The sequence below is a fragment of the Lygodium microphyllum genome, chromosome 11, assembly GCF_053477565.2.
Source record: "Lygodium microphyllum isolate KBCC chromosome 11, Lygodium_microphyllum_v1.1.10, whole genome shotgun sequence".
Lineage (NCBI taxonomy): Eukaryota > Viridiplantae > Streptophyta > Polypodiopsida > Schizaeales > Lygodiaceae > Lygodium > Lygodium microphyllum.
The window spans coordinates 51445520-51466739 of record NC_141145.1 but is presented as its reverse complement, the minus strand read 5'-3'; the positions used below and the strand labels follow the sequence as shown (position 1 = coordinate 51466739).

The 21220-nt window shown below is 42.4% G+C and overlaps 1 protein-coding gene across 1 annotated transcript in view; it reads right to left on the bottom strand.

Annotated features, from left to right (window-relative positions):
* Positions 1–5609: 5609 nt before the first annotated feature.
* The window catches only part of LOC148028809 (uncharacterized), a 104995-nt gene continuing 89384 nt past the window's right edge, over positions 5610–21220 (bottom strand). Inside the window, exons 10-14 of the mRNA XM_087687598.1 lie at positions 6925–7702; positions 6731–6784; positions 6428–6559; positions 6282–6347; positions 5610–6082 (exon numbers count right to left, since the gene is read on the bottom strand). Of these exons, the coding sequence (XP_087543724.1) occupies positions 5981–6082; positions 6282–6347; positions 6428–6559; positions 6731–6784; positions 6925–7702 (1132 nt within the window). The 3' untranslated portion in view covers positions 5610–5980. The remainder of the gene's footprint in view (positions 6083–6281; positions 6348–6427; positions 6560–6730; positions 6785–6924; positions 7703–21220) is intronic.

Below are 21220 nucleotides of genomic sequence, written 5' to 3'. Positions count from 1 at the left end.
TACAACCTTCTCCCAATGAGACAAAATTGGATACAATCTTACTCTCCTCTATGCATGTATTTCCAATGTCTTGAAGCTTTTATTCCAAGTAGGCCCTCTATAATAAGTCATTTTCACAAAATAATATCTTCATGCACTCGATCTTACAATCACTAGATTATTCCAGTATTTCATTAATAAAGAAGTTATAGAGATTCAAAGGATGAAAAGTTATCCAAGATCGTGAAATAAAATAGTTGACACTCTAACCTAGGAAACATTGTAATCAACCACCAACTAAAACCTATGAATAGAAATATCTCGGCTAGACGACCAATATCTATCACACATTTACATGTTAATTGAATCCTTCACAAATACAAGCTAGTGTGAGAATCAATCATCCACTAGATCATATTCAAACAAACCAAAATAGAAGTATGAAAATAAATAACTTAGTCACATAAAGGTCAATAGTTGAGAATACTCAAAATCATTCCAGGAGTGTAGATGCTCCAAATTATGTGAACATATCAACTAGCTAATATGCATTTTGCACCAACCATATCACCAATGTGCACACTAAAGTGTGTCAAATGAATGAGAAAGATAAACAACTCATCAACTCACAACTCAAACAATATCCATCTAAGGCACTTATATCATTGAGGATGATGAGCCCTAATATCAAGAGAAGCATTTAAAGCATTTACCTATACAGTGACACACACGAAGGGAGAATCATTCAAGGCACTCATTCCCTTGTATTATAGGTGCCTTTTAATAATAAGGACTTCACAAAATTCCTATCTCCACACACACATACACACACACAGAGTGTGTGTGTGTGTTATATTAACCTCCTCTAAGATGCCTAACATTAAAGTTGTGTAATACTTCGTCTTTTTGAACTCTTCTATGATGGTTACACCACCCCAATAAAGTGCTCATTTTCCCTCTTTTCTAGCTACCTCCATCTTAGTGGTCTCATACGGTTGTGCTTTAAGTTGTGTTGTTGTGGGCTCATATTTGATCCATAGTTTGGTTCACTTGAAACATTTTGAATGCTTTAGTCTTTCAACTATATCTTGTACATTTCTCTCCCAAACTCTAGAGTTGCTTGGTTATTCCCCTTTTTGGTGATACACCATTAGTGTCACCTAGTTGAGCCCTTGATTTTCTAATATTGGCTTTAGTTTGGTTTCTAGCCTATATGACTCTAAACATTCTTAGCGGTCTTTATCCTCTAGTTACTTGTGTTTCTTCATGGCACCTATTAGGAAGTCCTCTTAGTTGTCCACAAGACTCAATCTTCTTTTGCAATGTAGCTTCAATAAGTAAAGAAAATAATGATTGTCATACCTCATGCATTCTTGTTATAATATCCTTGACATCACCTTCAATTTGCTTATTAGTTGTAGTCAATTGCATTGCCAATTTCTCCTCTATTTGATCCAAGCACATATGCACCTTCGAAAGTGAGTTCTTCATGGCCACATTTTCTACTTCCAAGTTCTAAACTTGTTGATGTACATATTCCTCCCATGGGCTTGGTTCTCATATTGGCTTGGGTGGTAATGCTAGGATGGTTGACAAAGTCTAACGATACACCTCATTGTTGGGATGAGAGTTCACATCTAACTCTCTCCCCTAAGTGCCATCCTATTGTTGGAAAGGAATACCTCGTTGTGAAAATGAAAAGGTGACATACAACTGTTGGACACGACAAACTTGACAAATCTAAAATTGATAGGACACATGATATATGTACTAGCCAAGCCAATCTCATCACATGATATCCCTAATAAGGTGATGGTTGAAATGCCAAGGTTGTGTTGCTAGATATTGTGCTAGTATTGTACATATTCTTCCATGATAACTTGAGCAGGGTGTAGGAATGAGTAATGTATTCTACATAACTTTCTAACTATTCCAAGTGACCCACTTGGAAATTCCTCAAATCAAAGTGCAACTTGCTTTCTAACTCTTAATATATGATGTCATCTTATGAATAGTCAACTCATTCTATTTTCTTGTGGACCCCAAGGGTCTTCCAAGCAACAAAAGTCTAAACAAAATTTGTATGGATTTGAACGAAGATTGTCCAAACCCTGCATATGGAAGATGGCAGAGGCTACATGGTGAGTTACAAACTTTGAGGAGGAGACCTTTAGACTAGTTATTCACTTAGGCCTTGTAACAAACATCCCTTTTATTCATTTGTTTTATTTTGAAAGTCTTGTACAAGCTAATTTTGTACTTGGCCTTTGGATATTTTGTCCTTAGAGAATTTATTGATACAATTGTTCTTTCCTCTGGGATAGCAAAAACATATCAAAATTCTTATGGTCACTTTTTCAACACAACAAAATTGGTTGTTTACATACTGATATGGCTAAGCTAATTTTATATTACTTATATTTTCAAAATTTTCAAAGTAATGTATTTCCATACATATCCCTGCCCTTTGGCCCCATCACTCCTCCAGCTTGATCTATCCCACCATGCCCCTGTCCTGCCCCGCCCTATCCAAGCATTGCGTCCCACCCTCTATACCCCTTGCCCTACCCCAACACGCCACCCCACGCTCTACATCCCCAACACTCCTTTCTAGGTGACCTAGTTACCATTTTGGGTGACCTAGTTATGCCATCATCTTGAGAATCTAAGGAAGTGGAACCTCATCTTCATATGAGGTAGTGTTAGGGTAGGACTTTGCCAAACACTCAATCAAAGAGATGAAGATAATGTTGTCATGCCACTACGCAGACACGGTGTGAAAAACTCTGAAATGCATCATCATCCGACTTTCTTATTGATCAAGAGAGTCAATGTGATCCGAGTCATTAGTACTAGTGTGAGTGGCATGGATTATCTAAAAATACTAGATTTTTGGATAATTTTAGCCTATTTTTGATATTATTTATTGTCAAAAATATGAAAAAGTTAAAAAAGCTTCTAGATTAGGATGGCATGCAAAAAGCAAGTTGCTTTTTCAGCAAGTTATGGGATTTTTATAGAAAAGACAAATTGACAAAATCGCGCGCATCGGGATCGTTGTTGATAGGTTGAAAGCTGCAGTTTGAATTGGAAGAGAAAGAAGAATCAATTTGGGAGATCCGTGATTAGGCATCCTTGGGTTTTACCCCCCTTCCGAAGCCAATGGAGCCATCAGATTTGGGTTCTAGGCAGCAGAGAAAGAGATGTTATTTCTTATCCACGTTTTTGTTCTACGAGAGAAGCTCCAGGAGATCTAATACTTGGAGAGTGCTTCTGAGTAGTGCCAGACAAATGAATTCAAGTTCTGTCAATACATATTGATTTGATTCATTGTGCTTTGTCACTATTGTGTTTACCTCTTGTGTATTCTTTATCTTCTCTTCCATCTCCTATCTCTACTTCCTTCTACCTCTGATCCTCGGTGGATACGACCTTTCGACAAAAACCCCTTCGACAACGTCCCACTCCTTTCTGCCGAGTCTCCAATAAAAGAAACTAGCACTTCCTAGCCAGTTGACATGATATAAATCTATGCATATAGATCCCCACATTGATAGTGCATGAAAAAGAAAACCCTTAAAAAATATGGCACCTAAAAAAAACCGAAGCACCATCTCGAATGGAATCTTCTCTCCAAAGCATAAAAATGAATAGTTCATGTAATTTCACACAACCTACTCTTTGATCAAGCAAAAGAGACAATAAATTAGTAAGCATAGGAAGCTTAGTTGCATGCACCACTTTGAGACTTACATGGAAGGGTTCACACTTGATATTTCCAATAGAGAAACTTGGTATTCAGCTTATTTGAGATCCACTCTAGTAAATGCTTCAATGCCACATCTACACCCAAAGGATGTAACCCAAATGTATACTAATATGTCCTTTCTAAGTCACTTTTTCCTACCACCCCAAAACTGAAAAATCAAATTCAATGCAACCAATGAGGAAGGACTTATATGCGTTAATATGCAACCCAAAAGCACAACCAGACAAGTCTCAAATGTCTTATGGCTTACAGATGTTATTCTTATAAGCTTTCAACATCATGAAAGTACCATTATCCAATGCGTGCCCAACAAAGTGTTGATGCAATGGAAGGTACAATGTTAGAGAGATGCTTATGGAGGTGATTAGCCAAAATCTTTGAGAAAAACTTATACGTGGCATCGTCCATCGATGAGATTGGTCTCCAATATTTGAGCATCAATGGGAAAGGGATCTTAGGAATCAACTAAATAATACCCTCCTTCCAAGATGGAAGCATGACTCTAGTGGCCCAAGCCTGCCTTTTATGACGATCAACAATTTTGCCAAACAAGTGGCACATGTCTCAAAGAATTCATTTGTGAGTACTAGACTTGTACCTAACCTTGAATTAGCATATAAAAGACTGAACACGCATGAACAATTTGATAAAAAAGAGGCCATTGTGAAAGATGCATAAAATACTGGAATTCTCTCTCTCTCTCTCTCTCTCTCTCTCTCTCTCTCTCTCTCTCTCTCTCTCTCTCTCTCTCTCTCTCTCTCCGGATCTTCATTGAAACCATGATTGTCTAGGTTATTCCCCAAAAGTAAGAATGCATTGGATTTACTTTCATGGACAATAAAGAGTAGATTCATCCTACATGATCATTATAGTGTAGCTTTCTACCAATTAGTTCATTTGTGCCTTGACATGTTTGTTTGTTGACAGCTTGACATTGATTTGTAAGCATAGATCGATAATGATTGAGAACCAATTTTAGACCAAGCACAATTGTAATTGATATTGAAATCATGGTTATTGAGATTATGTTAGTTGATTATCTTGTAGCACTTTTGTATCTTCTATGTGCGCTCCAAAAAGTGTAGCCTTAGCTTTTTAAGGAAACCCTAGTCCTAATTCTATATGAGCATGTTGTGTCACTCTTCTTTTGTGTACTTTCATAAGAGGAATACAATTATTAGCCCTCACCTGCACAAAATACTTGCAAGACTAGAATGAACATGCATGGGGAAAGTCCCACAATGGCTCTTGACACCCATCATGGCATTTATTATAATTTATGAGTTATTTATACTCTAATTTGTGATTGTGTTAATTATTCCAATTATTTGTTTGCATTAGTCGCTCGTATGTTTCCATTGTGTACTAAACTTGTTATCATTGCGTTTTGTCAATAATTGTGAGAAGATTCGCAAACAATTATCTTTTAACATTTTATGACATGCTGTCCTCATCATTGACTTAAATTTTTATCTACTAAAATAATATAGCAGTGAATTATCAACCGCATCTGGACAACTATTCTAAAGACCTCCACCCTTGCAAGCATTGCTTTTCTCTCTTCAAAGTTTACTTGCTAGTTTATATTTCCCTCATATCGAGCTCGTTTATCCTGCTCTCATCTCAGCACCAATGCAACCCCTTGTAACTTGCATAGTCTAAGTGTACCTAATTGCCTCTAAGGTCTTTAGACCTACAATAGCACAATATAATTGTGTATTTAGCCTCTGCTTCAAGCAATAGTAAATGAGGAATATCACACTCCCTTTAAAAGCGTTTACACTAATAGAAACATTTTGTCATTTTTCTCGATGTCAAGTGGTATAGTGAAAATTAGAAAAGCAGTACAGCACATGAGATCAGCTAGCAAAATTTCTCCACAGATTGCCCTCATATACAACACATGATCTATAAACAATGAAAACCCAATTGGCATTTAGCTGCCTCAGCTATTCATTACAAATCACAAAGTGCATCTCTTTGCTCAGAGCACCTGACATGACTTATGATACATGCTCAAAAAGAAGTCGATGCTACGAAATCAACTTTTACTCTTTAATGTTATAACTATTATTAGATCGCCATTGTTCTCAGCAAAGCAAGTTCCATGATCCGAAATGGTAACCTGCATCAACTATCCATAATGCTGCAACACCTGTACAAAAAGGGTAAAACAGAGCCTTTATACAACAGACGCAGCCAGGGGCTACAACAGTACCATCACCATGTCCTCTAGTGGAACTTTGTATATGGTTTTCCTTTACACATATCATGCTCAAAGAGATTTGGAAAACGCTGCTGCCGGGTCTTAAGAACCTCTTGCATTATCTTTTTCTGCACAAAAGAGATCAAGTTTAGTCACACATATCTCTCTCCCAAAATAGAAAATATATCAGAAAATCAACAATGCACACATTTAGTATTGTGATTAGCACACAATTACTTAAACATAGGAAACATAAGAAACAAGCCCAGACTTCTACACATAGTTATCATCAGTTCTCCTTGAAAATTTACTCAATCAACTTGAGACCTTGTAGAGTGACCATCTGCAAGTCTCTCGGTACTCCTGAAAGATGCACTCGATGTTTTTGTAATCCTGTGTATAATCATGTCTGTGAGAATTCTGCATACTCTTGAAAAGCACTTACAGCAGAAAGAAAATGGAGAATGGCTCACATTAGCAGCAAGACACTCGATTATGTCTCTGTCTAACTGTCTGTTAAAGTCCCATTTACTCAGGACTAATACTTCGACTGCTGTCACAGTCAAGATGCTAGCTTTTCTTTGAGAATGATGTAAAAGGGCAATCTGCAAACATGGGCTCTGTATCAGCTGGAGGCATAGTATTCAATGAGTGGTACAGACAGTTTTTAAGTAATGAAATATCTTGCATCCTTGATGTATGGTACATCAAATAGTAAATCAACTATCTCAAGCAGCCATATCACTGAAGGCAAGCTTATAAAATAAGGGATCCACCTCTCCAAAAAAGTCTCCAGCATGTAGAGCTCCAACATCTAAAAGAAGTGTATCCTGTTAATTGAAGGTTCATTGGTATTTCAGAAAACGTCTCTTATGCAGTGGTTCTTGAAAGGTTCAACAAAAATTACAGAAACCAGACGTCAAAATTACAGTTCATGTGGCTCTATTCTTATAACTATTTGATTTTAAACCTCAGAAAAGGAAGGCTTCTTGGTCCTAGCTTGCCACGTATTTAGCATCCACTCCCTAGGAATATTCGATGCAATCCCCTGATCTATGGCAGCTTCAGCACGCAGTCGTTTTTCTCTTGCCATCACCTTTCTGGCCCAATTTTCAAATTTAGCATGATAAACTGCTGCATCACTGACGTCACCCCTCAACATCCCTGACAAATTTGTTCCAGTTTTCCATGATGCAGCTTGTCTATCTGAAAAGTCCAAGTCTGGAATAAGCTCACCAGAATCCCTTCTTTCGAACTCCTTCAAAAAAGATTTCAGTGAGTAGGAAGGGCTTAAGTTTTTTGATTCAGAATGTGACGCCTGTTTTTGAGGGCACTGCCCTTTGATGCTGCCCCTTAAATCCATATCACTGCCAGTAGTCGCACTCATAAAAGATAGCCGGCTGATTGACTTAAAATTTTTCCTGTCTTCTTGTATCCCTAACTCAGTGTTGAAGGATCCATCAGGACCTGATTGGTACTCATAGGATTCCATACAGGGCTCTCTAAGGGGACAGCAAGAGTCATCTAGGGTACCACCTTTTCCAGAACTGCTGCCATAATATGGATGCAATGTAACTGCCTGTTGGAACTTTGGTTCTGAACAATTGATTGGACTGAAGTCATGTTTTGAGACAAAGGAAGATTCTGACTGTCCATGTGTATGCATTTTGGATGAAAGACTTGGCAATCTGGACTCCGGGGGGAAGAGTTGAGAAATCATCCGAGCCTTTGACGAGAGACTTGGCAACCTAGAAAGGAAAGAGAAGACATGTCAGTTAATAAACTAGACTTTGTACTATGAAGCATTAAAATCTTAAGCTTAGGTAAACACTTGACAACAGCAGGCATGCCCTTCCTGCATGCCAAACAGACTTGCATTCTTAATAGTCATTGGAGAAATGGTAAAATCCCCTCCCTGCTCCCTCTCCTGTTTTGATGCCATAACTGCATTCCAATGAATGTTGATGCTAGTTGAAAAATATAAGTGTCATCAAAGCGAGAGAGAGAGAGAGAGAGAGAGAGAGAGATACGGAGTCGTGTCGTCGCCTGTGCATCTTGCCCTGCTGCCGCCTGTTTGACCTGTGGACCACGGCCCCTGACGTCGCCCAGTCCTGTGCGACCTGCTACCGTCGCCCGTTTGGCCTGTGAATCGCGCCCCCTGCCGTCGCCCTAACCTGCGCCCTCTATCGAACGGCTCCGTTGACGCCCGACATCTGCTCGCCAGATCCGCCGCTGGTTGCTGGTTCTGCGCCAGCGAGCAGCGCCCTTCAAATCTGCCCCTCGACGCCTGCCCTGTGCCTGACCCCGTGACGCCTGCCCCGTCGACGTTTGACCTGTGCAGAGAACTCCGTCTGTGGTCGACTGCTCTGCGTCAACGTGCAGGGTTGATGCAGCCGCGTTGCAGCCTCACCTGTGTCTGACCCGTTACCGTGCGCCCCGGTTCATCTGCGCGTGTCTGTCCTGTTCTCCACAGGAGCCCCATTGCAGTCCTGTTGCTGCAGCCGGGTGGTTCCCTGATTTTGCAGGTCTGCGGGACTTGCACAGAGAGAGCGAGAGAGAGAGAGAGAGAGAGAGAGAGAGAGAGTGAGAGCGAGAAGACAGCAGTATAGCTGGCCTGGATATGGATTTTCTAGACGGGACGGTGGCAGCCCTTGGCCCTGATTCCGATACAGAGGAGCCGGCGGATATGGTGCCATGCACGGAGGAGCTGCCTCCGGGTTCTGAACTGCCGCCTGCAGGCAAACGCTCCAAGCATACTTCTGACGAGCCAATGGGTCCTCAGGAATGTTCCTATGCGCAGGTTGCCTCTGATCCTGTGGATTCGCAGGAAATTGACTGGGAGCATTTGCTGGACTTTGCCAATACTCTGCTTGGCGATTATGTCCAGCATAATAATGAAACTTTTTCTGATGCGGGAACGGATGATGCGCTGGAAGCCACGGTGGACCCCAAATCAGTCTTGTGGTCATTCTCGGTGTTTTATGACCGTGCAGTTATACTTTTCTTCACTGGCAGGATCCCAGTGCTTTCGCATACTCGCCAGTGGATGCACCATTTATTGCAAGGGGAGTGTGTTGAGGAGATCTTCCTTGGACCTCGCGGCTTTTATGAGGTGCTGTTGAAATCGGAAACGCATCGAGCTGAGCTCCTGTCCAAGTTGCCACTATTCTTTGATCGCCGCTTGGTCCATGTTGTACCATGGCGCCCTATGGGCGACTTCTAGCGTCTGCTTCAACGAGAATGCCCGGTGTGGGTGGAAGTGGAAAATTGTCCGGCGGTCTATTGGCCATTGTTAAAGGATGCGATGGCGGTTGTGGGAACAGTGCTGGTTCCCCCAAGCCTCAGGGCTATGAACCGAAACCGTTTATGCATGTTATGGGACACGGCCAGGAAAAGGCCTGCGTGGCTTCGCCTCAATTGTTCTGGCATGCATCCTTTGCATTTTCGCTTGAAATGGGGCAACTTTGCGGGACACTGCTTTTCATGTGGTAAATTGGGGCATTTTATGGCCGAATGCCCTGAAAGGCAACTGTCTTCGGAGGATGCGCAGGTTGTGCTGCCCAAGGATGACATGGTGCTTGATGCCCCGACACAGGAGGCCCTTCAGCCACCTAATGTCATGGATAAAGGCAAACAACAGGTCCTGGGTTTGGATTCCCGTAGCACTGATTGGATTGAGGCACGTAAAAAAAAAGGTAAAAAGTTGGATGCAAGCTTGGCGGATCCTGGGCCTAATGCTTCCCAGGATTCCGTGCGCACGTATACGCGCAGAAAAGAAATGGTCACTTCACAGCAGGCTGTGCGTACTATGGCCCCGTCTGCCCCCCGTAATCAGTCTACAAGGAAAGTCTATACAGACGGCCCCAAGGCCCCACCTGCTAAGCTAGCGTTTGATACAAAAGGTAATGTGATTACACCTTGGGATCGGCGTTATCCCCGCCCCACTCCCAAGGCAGTGGATTTTCCTTCTACCTCTAAAGCAGGTCGCCAGAATTCGTTTGCAGTATTGGCTGATTTTCTGGATGAGGGTGTCCTGGATGCTCTCGCGGAAAAGGTGAAATCGAGGCAACAGGCGCCTCGTTCCTGACTTCCTTTTTTGAAGAAATATGAAGATAGCCACGTGGAATGTGCGAGGCATTTGCTCTGCCATAAGCAACATGCCATGTGGACTGTCTTGCATGAGAACCAGTGGGATGTATTGTGTGCAGTTGAGCACAAAAGTCACAGTGAAGCAGGAAAAGTTGTGGATTGTCATGGATTCCGTCTGTTTTATGCAGGGACACATACTACACACTATTCGGGCGTGCTGATGATTGTCCATGAGAAATACCAACCTGTTCTTGTTAAAAATGATGTGCAGGGCTGCTTTCTGGTAATCGAAGTCTTATTTGAAGGAGAGATTTTATGGTTGCTGGGCCTCTATGCTCCGAATGATCCCGCATCCTGACGGGATCTTTGGTCGACTTTGCAGGGCTCCATGTCACTTGGCCAAAGGGGGTTTTTGATGGGAGATTTCAATATGTGTGTTGACTCTTCTCAGTCCACTTCAGGGCATTCGGTAATGGATACGCCGGAAAGCCAGGTGTGGAATTCCTTTGCTTTGCACGTACTTAAGCAAGATCTTTGGTCATCACCCTTCTTTTTCAGGGTTTACTTTTCATTCCACACAATATGCAACTACTTGGTCGCGGTTGGACAGAATGTATATCATGCAGAGGGATGATTTTCTTCCCGAGATGCTGGAAATGAAGGTCTTACAGCAATATGCGTTGTCGGACCATTTCCCCCTCCAGCTTGAGATGCGGGCACAATCTATTGCACCTTTTATGCAGTTGCTGGATAGGCTCCCTTTACGTTTCAACTCCTCTTATTTGAAGCATCCAATTTTTCAGGGCTATATGCAGCAATTGATTGAGAGGTTCTTATTGGACTTCGCCTCTGAGGGCTTGGCTTCATTTGCATGGCTGCTCTCTAATGTGCAGCGGGTTGCTCGGCAGTATGGGATCCATCATGCCTCTCTTTGTCGCCGACGTCGACATGCAGCAGAGGACTTACTGGCTTTGGTCCGTTCCTTGCTCCTGGATTCCCCAGATGATGATTTTCTGCTGTCACTGGAGAGGCGTTTGGCCCATCTTATTCAAGTGTTTCAGTTGAAATCTTATCAGCAGGCCAAGCTGCATAACTTGACTAACACATTGCAAGATAGTGCCTGCCAGTCTCATAAGTTCTTTCGCGCCTTGCATGCTTCTCCGGCTCGCGAAAATATGACTAAACTCCAAGATTCGGAAGGTCGCATGGTCACTGATCCGCAGACCATTGTCAATATGTGCAGAAATTATTTTATGGAACTTCTTGGTTCTTCTCCTTCGTCTTCTAGCCAGGTTACGCATGCCCGCTCGGTCTTCTATCATCTGGTCCGCCAACAGGTTCCATTTGATATGCAAGCCACTTTGGAGGCAGATATTTGCGAGGAGGAGGTTATGGATGTTTTGTTGCACCTGCCTAAGGATAAAAGTCCTGGTTGGGATGGTCTCACTAATGAATTCTTTGAGAACTCGGCCACGCAGTTGGTGAAGCCATTGGTGGTCATGTTTCAGCAGGTTTGGGAAACAGGGGTCATGCCTTCCTCATGGAAAGAAGGCCTTATCAAACTGATTCCAAAGGTCCCTTCGCCGTCAAAGCTGCAACACTGGAGACCAATTTCTTTGATGGGCTCGATGTATAAATCTTCTCCAAAGTGCTGGCGAATCGGCTTCACAAGCACCTTCCAGCTATTGTGCATCCTCTCCAATATGGTTTCATTAAGGGCCGCAACATTCTGCATAATATCTTAAATGCGCAAATGGCTATTGACTATGCGCGGCACTCCAGTCAGGAAGTGGTATTGATTCAATTGGACTTGGAAAAGGCGTTTGACTATGTGGACTGGTCTTTCATTGCAGATCTCATGTCTGCTATGGGCTTTGGTACCCGGATGTCCCGATCGATCTACACCATTAGTGCTGCGGCTTCTTCAAGAGTTATGCTCAATGGTGGGGTTACAGAGCCATTTGTCCTTGCACGCTCGGTCAGACAGGGTTGCCCTTTGAGTCCTCTCTTCTTTGCCCTGGCGACTTACCCGGTCCTTTCAATGTTATCCTCCATGGCGGCTTCTGCTCAGCTGGCAGGGTTGTCTCTTCCTTTGGGGCAGCACTTCATTAGCCAATCTTTGGCTGATGACACCTTTATGATTTTGCAGGCGGACAGGGACAACATTCGAAAGGCATTAGATGTTTGGACGCTCTTTGGTCAGGCCTCCGGTCTTCGCATCAATGCCTTTAAGTCAGCCATTCTCAGTTGCACGGAGCCTGATTTACAGTCATTAGGCTGGCAGGGCCAGGTGGTTTCCCGTGGCTCCATTGTCAGGCATCTTGGATACCCATTGGGGGTGGATGTACGGCCAAAGGACCTGCTGGAGTGGATTTCACAAAAACTGGCGGCGAAGTTTATGTATTGGAAGTCGCAAGCGTGGCCATTCCATGTCCGCCTCAAAGTGGCTCATACAATTATGCTACCAATGCTAACGTATTTCCTGCCATTGCTGCCATGGACGCCTACTACTTTGAAGGCTCTCACTCATCCCATTCGTTTCATGCTATGGAAGAAGGATTCACTGCAGGCAGGCATTTCGTGGATTTCATGGTCACATACATGTACCCCTAAGCGCATGGGTGGTGGAGCTATTTTGGATGCAGAAACTCATATACTGGCTCTTCGTTGGTCTCTTTTTCGTGCCATGTGTGTGGATCATCATAGCCCGTTATTTTCTTGAGGACAGCGGGCTCCGCCATGGTAACACACGGCTTCGAGCCTCCTGGTGGCATGTCCTTAATACTGACTCTCGATTTTCTAGTCCCTCTTCCTCTTTGTTACTGCACTTGGTCGGCTCTTGGAAAGTAGTGCTCCAAAAGGCCTGTTGGCACCCAGTAGGGGACCGCTTGCAGACTAACTCCTTTCAGCTGGAATTGTTGGCAGTATCGAGATTACTTTCATGGGAAGATAAACATCAGCTCAGACCGAGATTTAACCGCATGGCCCGTTTAGGTGTGACTTCAATTGCGGATGCTACCCTTGCCACTCGCAATGTCCTCGCATCGTTTCGGACTGCTACTCAGGATCCCGCGCGGATACCGTGATTTATGGGGAAAGCTTTCGTCGGAGCTTCAGGGTAGGCAACCCTTTCCTGCCCTGGCTGTGGATCGCCCTTGGCAGGACTGGGACCTTGCAGGCCGGTTGAGTCTGGAAAAGGCCTCTACTAATCAGGTGTATCATCTTCTCATTCAAGATCACCAATGGCTGGGTGTGAAAGCTAATACTGTTTGGGGACTACGGAAATCGCTGTCATGGTGGCAGGCAACGCTGATGGAGGGCTGGCTGAATAAGGCACCTTTCAAATGCAAGGTCTTTCTTTGGCGGGTAATGATTGGTGGTCTTCCTCTTGCCTCGGCCCTTTCCAAGCGTCGAATCTCGAATGGCAATTGTTTCTTCTGTACCACTACGGCGGAATCGGCCCGACATCGTTTTCTTTCTTGCCCGCTCGCCAAGAATATCTGGTCACTCTTGTCGCAAATCTGGCGCGCAGTGGTGGGGTCCTCACTAACTCCTTTTGATTGGGTTTTTGTGCGCCCAAAGTATCCCACACCGCCACAGTTACATATGAAGATCTTATTTCACTTTTTTAGATACTGGGGATGCTGGCACATTTGGACCACGCGCAATGCTTTTCTCTTTGATTCGGCCTCTAATGTACCGAGACATATTGCCAGGCTTAAAGGGCTCTTACATTGGCAGCTAGATCTCATCCGGCACTCCGACTTGCTCCCTCGGGAGGATTTGCATCCCTGGCATATGGCAATTGCCTCTGGGTCGTTGCCATGATTGGTGTAACCTTTTTAGTGCATTAGTACGGGGATTTCCCACACGTTGGCCTAGGGCCCTCGTGTCTCTTGTACTCATGTAATCATGTAATCTTGTACCTTTTTTCCGTAATTAATACAATTACCTTTTACGAAAAAAAAAAGATAAAGAGATTTACGAAAAAAAAAAAAAGAGAGAAAGAGAGAGAGTGTGTGTGTCTCTCTCTCTCTCTTTTTCATGAAGAAATCTGAATTAATGTATAAAAATATTTACATCAGGCCTTCTGACCATCCAACCATGATCAAAGACCAACAGGAAACACTCATGAAGCCAAAAGGCTATGAAAACACCACGCTACAAGAACAAAAGAAGAGGATCATGAAGTGGGTTTAAAAGGCCACCAAAACACAGCAGACAAATATCATGTGGGTGGCACAATAGGAGTGGAGTGAACAATATGCAACCAAGGAGAGGGCACATTAGGGAGGACCAGGTCCACCGAAACCATGAAGAGATCTACCATAACAGTAATCCTCCAACATAGGCCACATGACCATGGATACCCAAAGCCAAATCAAAAATGAAGGCATTACGGGTGCAGAAAATGCTCCAAAGGAGCCATCCATCTGAGAAAATAGAAGAGGCAAGGATAATCTGATTGCAAAATGGACAAGGAAGGCATCTTGCCCATGATCCAAGAACCAATGGGCATCCACTACTGAGTCACCAAGGTCCACACATGGGAAACAAAGCTCCAAATCTGTCTTGTAAGAGGACGAGATGAAGAGATGAATTAAGGTCTCATTGCATGCAATGCAAAAGATACAATAACCACAGGGGATCTTGCAAGTATGCAGCATATATCCAATGGGAAGACCCCCAATAAGCAACCTTCATATGAAAACTTTCCCTTTATAAGAAATCTTGGACTTACCACATTTGGAGAAATTTGTCCTGCCACTTCCTTTTGCTATCCCAAACATGTCAAAATTATTGACTTTTTTGGTGATCCATCTCTTATCCTCTACCATCTTATGGTAGATCTACTTAGCCAACCTTTACTAGAAATAATCTAATTTCACAAGCATCCAATCCTACCAATGGGAAAAATGCTGAAAAGCAGGCAATGGAGTATACCAATGAAGCTACTCCTCGAAGGTCAACCAAATCTAGCTATAGCCTTTAGGCACCTGAGAGTATTGGTGTATGCCATGGAAAGAATGAAGACAGGACTGCCTTGGAATGAGAACATCACATACTATCTACAACCCCAATCTAGCCATCCAATTAAATTTATCTCATTGTAAGTCTTTATCTGGGAAATCTAGCAGCCTTTTCTGTAATGAATTAGCCTCCTTTTAGAGATCAGGAGGATGCCAAACTATAAAGTGGAGAATCTCCTACCTGGAACCAATCAAATGAGTAGAAATGACTATGAAATTTTAAGAGGCCATGTAGAATTCAGCAAACGCCACCAAGAAATCTGGATAACCATGTGACCATGGGAGATACCAATCTCTAACCTTGCACACATAGGGCTTGCAAAAGCGCTATTCTCAGAGCTATCATATGGAGATTGATATCCAACAAAGTAGCTTCCTCCAACTATTTTGGAATAGTAACATGCTACCAAGATATCCACACTTGACCCAAATGATTCCCTTTCTTTTTCCACAACATAAATTGAATGGGCTGCACTAATTCCATAAGAGACTTCATTGGTTCAAGGAAGCAACGATAAAATTAATAGACCATATTCATCATGATAGATTGATCTACTTTCAACCACACATGAAGAGGCCAACCTTGAGATTTCCAATACATAAACATGTCATAAACTCAAGAGGACATCCAATCAAGCAAGGCTCAAGGAGCCACATCCACACCAATGGGATATCCCAAGTGCTAGCTTATTTCACCTTCAAAAAGGACTTCCTACCAACCCAATACTTGCAAATTAGTCTCTATACAAGAAACTAGTGTAGATTTTTTAGCATTAATATGAAGCCCCAAACCTAAACCAAACAAACTCAAAATAGACATTACCTAATTCACATTGGTCTAGTCAGCCTTAAGAAACATAAAGGAATCATGTGCTGAACATTGACCCAAAAGTTGAGCACCACTAGGAAGAGACAAATCAATGATCTCCCCATCATCTCAGCAGTGAGCCTATCCAACAAAGAGAGCATCGATTGATTGACCAATGCAAGTAATAAGAGACTAAGGGGGCATTCTTGACAAAGAGAACGAGACAAGGCAATCTCACCTATGATCCCTTTATTAAGCACAATATGTCCACAGCATATAGGCTGATGGCATCAATGAGAGAAGTCTGCAAGGACCAAAACCCATGATAGACATCAATAGCCACAAGAAAGACCAGCTAACATGATCAAAAACCTTTTCAATATCTAGTTGGATCATAACAACCTATTGGTCGAAGGATTTGGCATAATCAATCCCATTTGAGCATACAAATTATTAATCAATATTGGAGCATGAGCTTAGTGCATCACTTGAGATGCAAGGCAAGAGCACATGGGCAAGCTGGTTTTAGGCATGGATACACCACATTGGATCACCTTCTCACTCCGCGCAGGGCTGAGCTCGAGACAAGAGGATTTATTGTTGCTTTGTGGATTTTGGCAAGGCATTTGACACACTACCTCAAGCATGTTTCATGTAGAGGTTACACGAGATTGGAGTGCCAGGAGGTATGCAATGGGGCATTTATACATAGTACGAGAAAGTGACAACCCGTATCTGCACACCTAGGGAGATTTCTGAGAGGATAGACAGCACCATAGGAGTAAAACATGGATGTCCACTTTCACCCACACTATTTGGACTATACATAGATGAGCTATCTAACTACATTGATAGAGAAGGTGGAGCTGGAGCTAGCCTAGATGGAGTGTTAATACCAAACTTATTGTATGCCAATGATATTGTACTCATTCAGACTCACCAGATGGCTTACAGTGTCACTTGGATGCACTATATAGCTTTTGCAAAGATAGAGATCTCAGGATGAGTCTTGGAAAAGCTTAAGTCGTGGTATTCGACAGCTCAACAGCATGGGTGATCCGATCTATGTATCAGTTCACATTTGGGGGAAATATAGTGGAGCATGTGAGAGAATATGTATACCTAGGAGTCACTTTCTCTCGTCTAAGAATTTTAGTGAGGGGGATATATGAGGCCTAGTTGGTGCGAGGCCATGCAGCACTAGGGCCCTTGAGAGCCACTGTGCCCATATACAATTTCAAGTACCTCGCACAAAACTATGGTATTTGACACACTAGTCACACCTACTCTTCTGTATGGAGCGGAGGTCTGGGGTTATAATCTATGTCACAGATGATTGAGCCCACTCACTGACCAAACTAGCCCAGAGAGAGACCATTATGATAGTTGGGACTCCATAGAGAGACCATTGGTAATGATGATATCACATATGATCAAAGTAAGCTCTCCACCCCACTCCCTATCATCAGATCAGAGTTAGGAAGGAATATCTAAGGATATTCAACAAGGAAATGGAGCATCAGGGGTTGCTCAAATGGGATTCAAGTGGAAGAACTTTACCTTGATAATGGTTATTTACTCTACAAGGGTAGGGTATGTGTTGTCACAACTCTATAGAAACAGAATTTGTATCCTTTTTCATTAATTTGTCTATATAATGATTTATTAAATTTTTTTCCTTTGCATTAATTAGATATAAAGAAAAGTGCATTGGAGCTGGCCACTGATGAGTGGTCACAGGTTATGGTGGACCCACGCGGTGGGTTAGAGAAAAGATAGTTCACACTTCCACCTATATGGCCCGATTGGGCGCCTGTGACCAGAACTCACGCATATCAGGGTTAGACTCGCACACAGAAGGATTGATGCCTTGAAGTGTGGGCTAGATCTGCCAGAACAGACAGTTACAATGAACAAGATGGCATGATCATGAAATGCTTGTACAATGTGCATGTGTGGGTTGAAAGCTTGAAATGCACATTTCTTTGCATAGGAAAGTCACATGAAGATTCTGATACCGTTTTTGCGATGTACAGGGAATTAGCCTAAAAATGCTAGTCCTAAAAAATAGGGATGTCATTCTAAAAATAGTAAATTCTGTACTCTGACTGTGCTTACTAAATTTGGTTGTTTCTATTCTTGACAGTATTCAGCCCAAAAAGGAAGGCCATAGAGAAGAGACAAGTGTCAAGACACTTGTCACACAAGTTTCCAAGTGTCCCACCACTTGTCACATCTCATGACATGTGGTTGGACACTTGTCTTGTGCTACTCCACTTTCCCCTTTTGTACTAGCTCTTCCCTCTCCTATAAATAAGAGCTTGTTTTTCTTCATTCAGCATCATTTTTCTTTGCTGTAAACTCATGTACAACACCCATAGATAGCCAGAAACTGGCCCCATCCATCCCCATCATCATCCCCCACTTCTCCATTATCAAATTCCTCCATATTCCCTCTTCTATCACTGCTGTTTTACAGGACAGCAAGCCTGTAAATTCATTACAGCACCTCCTTCTCGAGCTTTTTCTTCCATTTTAGCAACAAGAAGCAAGCCCTATCCATGTACTGCTGATCAACGATGGAGAAAGGCTGATTTCCCCTCTTTATCAGTTCTTATCATTGCATAATAGATAATGCATGTGTGTTTGTACATCTTTGCATGATCTTGTGAGAGTCAGAATTACTTCTCCTCACTCTCAGGTTGATTGTAACTGAGCTCTTTCCTAAGGGACTTGGATTGAGCAGAAATACATTCCTTCGGGGGGGGTTGCCTATCTTCAACCCTCAATCTTGTCTCCATTACTTTTACATTTTCATGGCTGTAATTTTGTGAGTAATTTTCATTTTCAGCTTTAAGTGTTCATTCTCTTTTGTATTAAATCTCGAAAATAAGCGAATATCATAATTGTTAAGCATACTACGTTGTTCGGGGTGTTTACAGTGGTATCAGAGCTTTGGCTCGGTCCTCACCCCAACACTGGTAGTGCTTACAATTATAAGTTTTTTTGTTTTCAGCCCTTGCATTGAGTGCTTGAGCATGTTTTTCTTAGAGTCTTAATGGATCAGTCGAGTGCTATCCTTCAAGCCATTCAAAGTCTTAGAGAGGAGAATCAGCAAATTTGTGAGCAACTTCTCAAACTAGAAAAAGTTGAGAATCCCAAAGAATTCAAGGAAAGAAGCCCATCTGCTTCAAGGAGACAAAGCCATACCAATGAAAGGAGTCGGATCAAGAAGTCCAACTACTTCTAAGAGAAAGAAAGAGATCGCGTCGAAGCTCATCTGCCTACTCTGATGGACCCTCTTCTAGTGACGAAGAGTCACACCCTTCTCGTGGAAGACCTCATCATCGTCAAAGGCGTCGACATTCTTCACCCTCGTCTCCATCTTCATCCCCATCAAGCACTTCATCATCTTCAACCTCAAGATCCGGGCATGGACGAAGGCATAAGAAGAAGAAGAAGACTAAGTCACTATCTCAACTTGAAAAGAAGATCAAGTTCAGTATGTATGATGGTTTCCGAAATCCTGATCTTCTTCTGAAGTTTATTCGTCAATTTCAAATTTTGTATGGTCGTGACAAGTATAAAGAAAAAGAAAAGATTAAGTTTGCAGCTTTACATTTGACCGACTTAGCCCACACTTGGTGGACGGGGTTGGAATATGATCATGCTACCCACAAAATCATGGCGGTCCTTTGTTCGCATGACACAAAGCCAATTTCTTCCTGTTCATTTCAAAAGAGATGTAAAAATGGAATGGGATTGGCTTTGGTAAAGGAAAAATGAGTCACTTGGTGACTATACCAAGAGATTTTGGGAGCTACTTTTGAAGGTCCAACATTTCAAGAAGATCAGCAGTTCGGAAAAGCTTAGGAAGTTTCAAGGAGGTTTGCATTTTAAACTTCGTACTGCTCTTAATCATTATCATTGTTCTAGTTACAGGGAACTCATTGACCATGCTGAGACATGGGAAATAGAGCACAATGGCAACAAATCATTCCAAAAGAATGATAAGAAGAGAGTAGCTGATGATGAGGAGTATTTAGCCCCAAATGAAGGACAAAAACAGCGGCAAAAGCAGCCATCAAATCAAAAGAAGATGAAGCTCTATGCACCTCCTAATGCTCCTCAATTTCACTCCAATCTATACCCACAAGCAAAGCAACTTTCTGAAGAAGAAAAGCAACGCTTCATGAAAGAAGAGAAGTGCTTTAAATGTGGACAAATAGGCCACATAGCGAAGCAATGTCCAAACAAAGGACAAAGCAAGGTTTCTGACAACAAGCCTAAGTCGCCAATGAAAATCAATGCTATCAATGATGTAGTTGCAAACACAACTCACACTCCAGAGATGCGCAAATTATTAAAAGCTTGGGGACAGTTGCAAGGTAAGCAAGCACTATTCTTGATAGATCTTGGGACGAATGAAAATGTCATTTCCTTGCAATTAGCTAAAAAGCTTGGATTAAAGAATGAAGAGATGGACACTCCGGAAGAAGTTCGCCAAGCTTTAAATGCCGATGAAGGTGACACAGTGAAGACTGTGACACCCTACATTGGCAAGATCAAGTTTCAAATTCAAGGCTACAGTGACGAAGATACCTTCTGTATCGGAGACCTTGATGGTTGCGATGTGATTCTTGGCATGCCCTAGAATCATAGAGTAGATTCAACCATCTTCTCTCAGAAAAAGAAGGTAGAACTCACCAACAAAGGCAAGAAGTATGAGATCCAAGCTGGAGTCTCTGGAGACACCATACCTATGGTAAGCCATATGCAAGTCTCTAGAGCAATTAAGGATTGTGTTCAATGTTGTTTGCTTTATGTCACTGATGTAAAAGATAATATGAATGCTGAAAACCAAGAGCGACTTCAGCTCTTGGAAAAGTATAAAGATTGTTTTTCGGAAGATCTTCCTTATCAGCTTCCCCCAGAAAGGCCAGAAGACCATCATATTGATATTATTCCGGGCAGTTCTCCTCCTAATATAGCACCATACCGTGTGAGCCGTCCTCAACAAGAAGAAATCAGAAAGCAAGTCGAAGACCTACTCAACCGTGGGCTAATTAGGCTAAGTAGCTTACCATTTTGTTCACCGTCCAAAAATATTAGATTTTGGGCAAAACTAGCATATTATAGATATTATCCTAAAAAGATAGAACTGGATGTCATTTAAAAGAAAAGACAAGTGATGTTTTAGTTAGTTTTTGAGATTTTATAAAAGGAAAAAAGATAAAGAGAGAGATTAGTGAAATCGCGCGCGCTACGATCACAGTCTACAAGCAATAGTCAACACTTCGAACAGGGAGAGAAAGAAGGAGTGATCTAAAAGCTTTCCA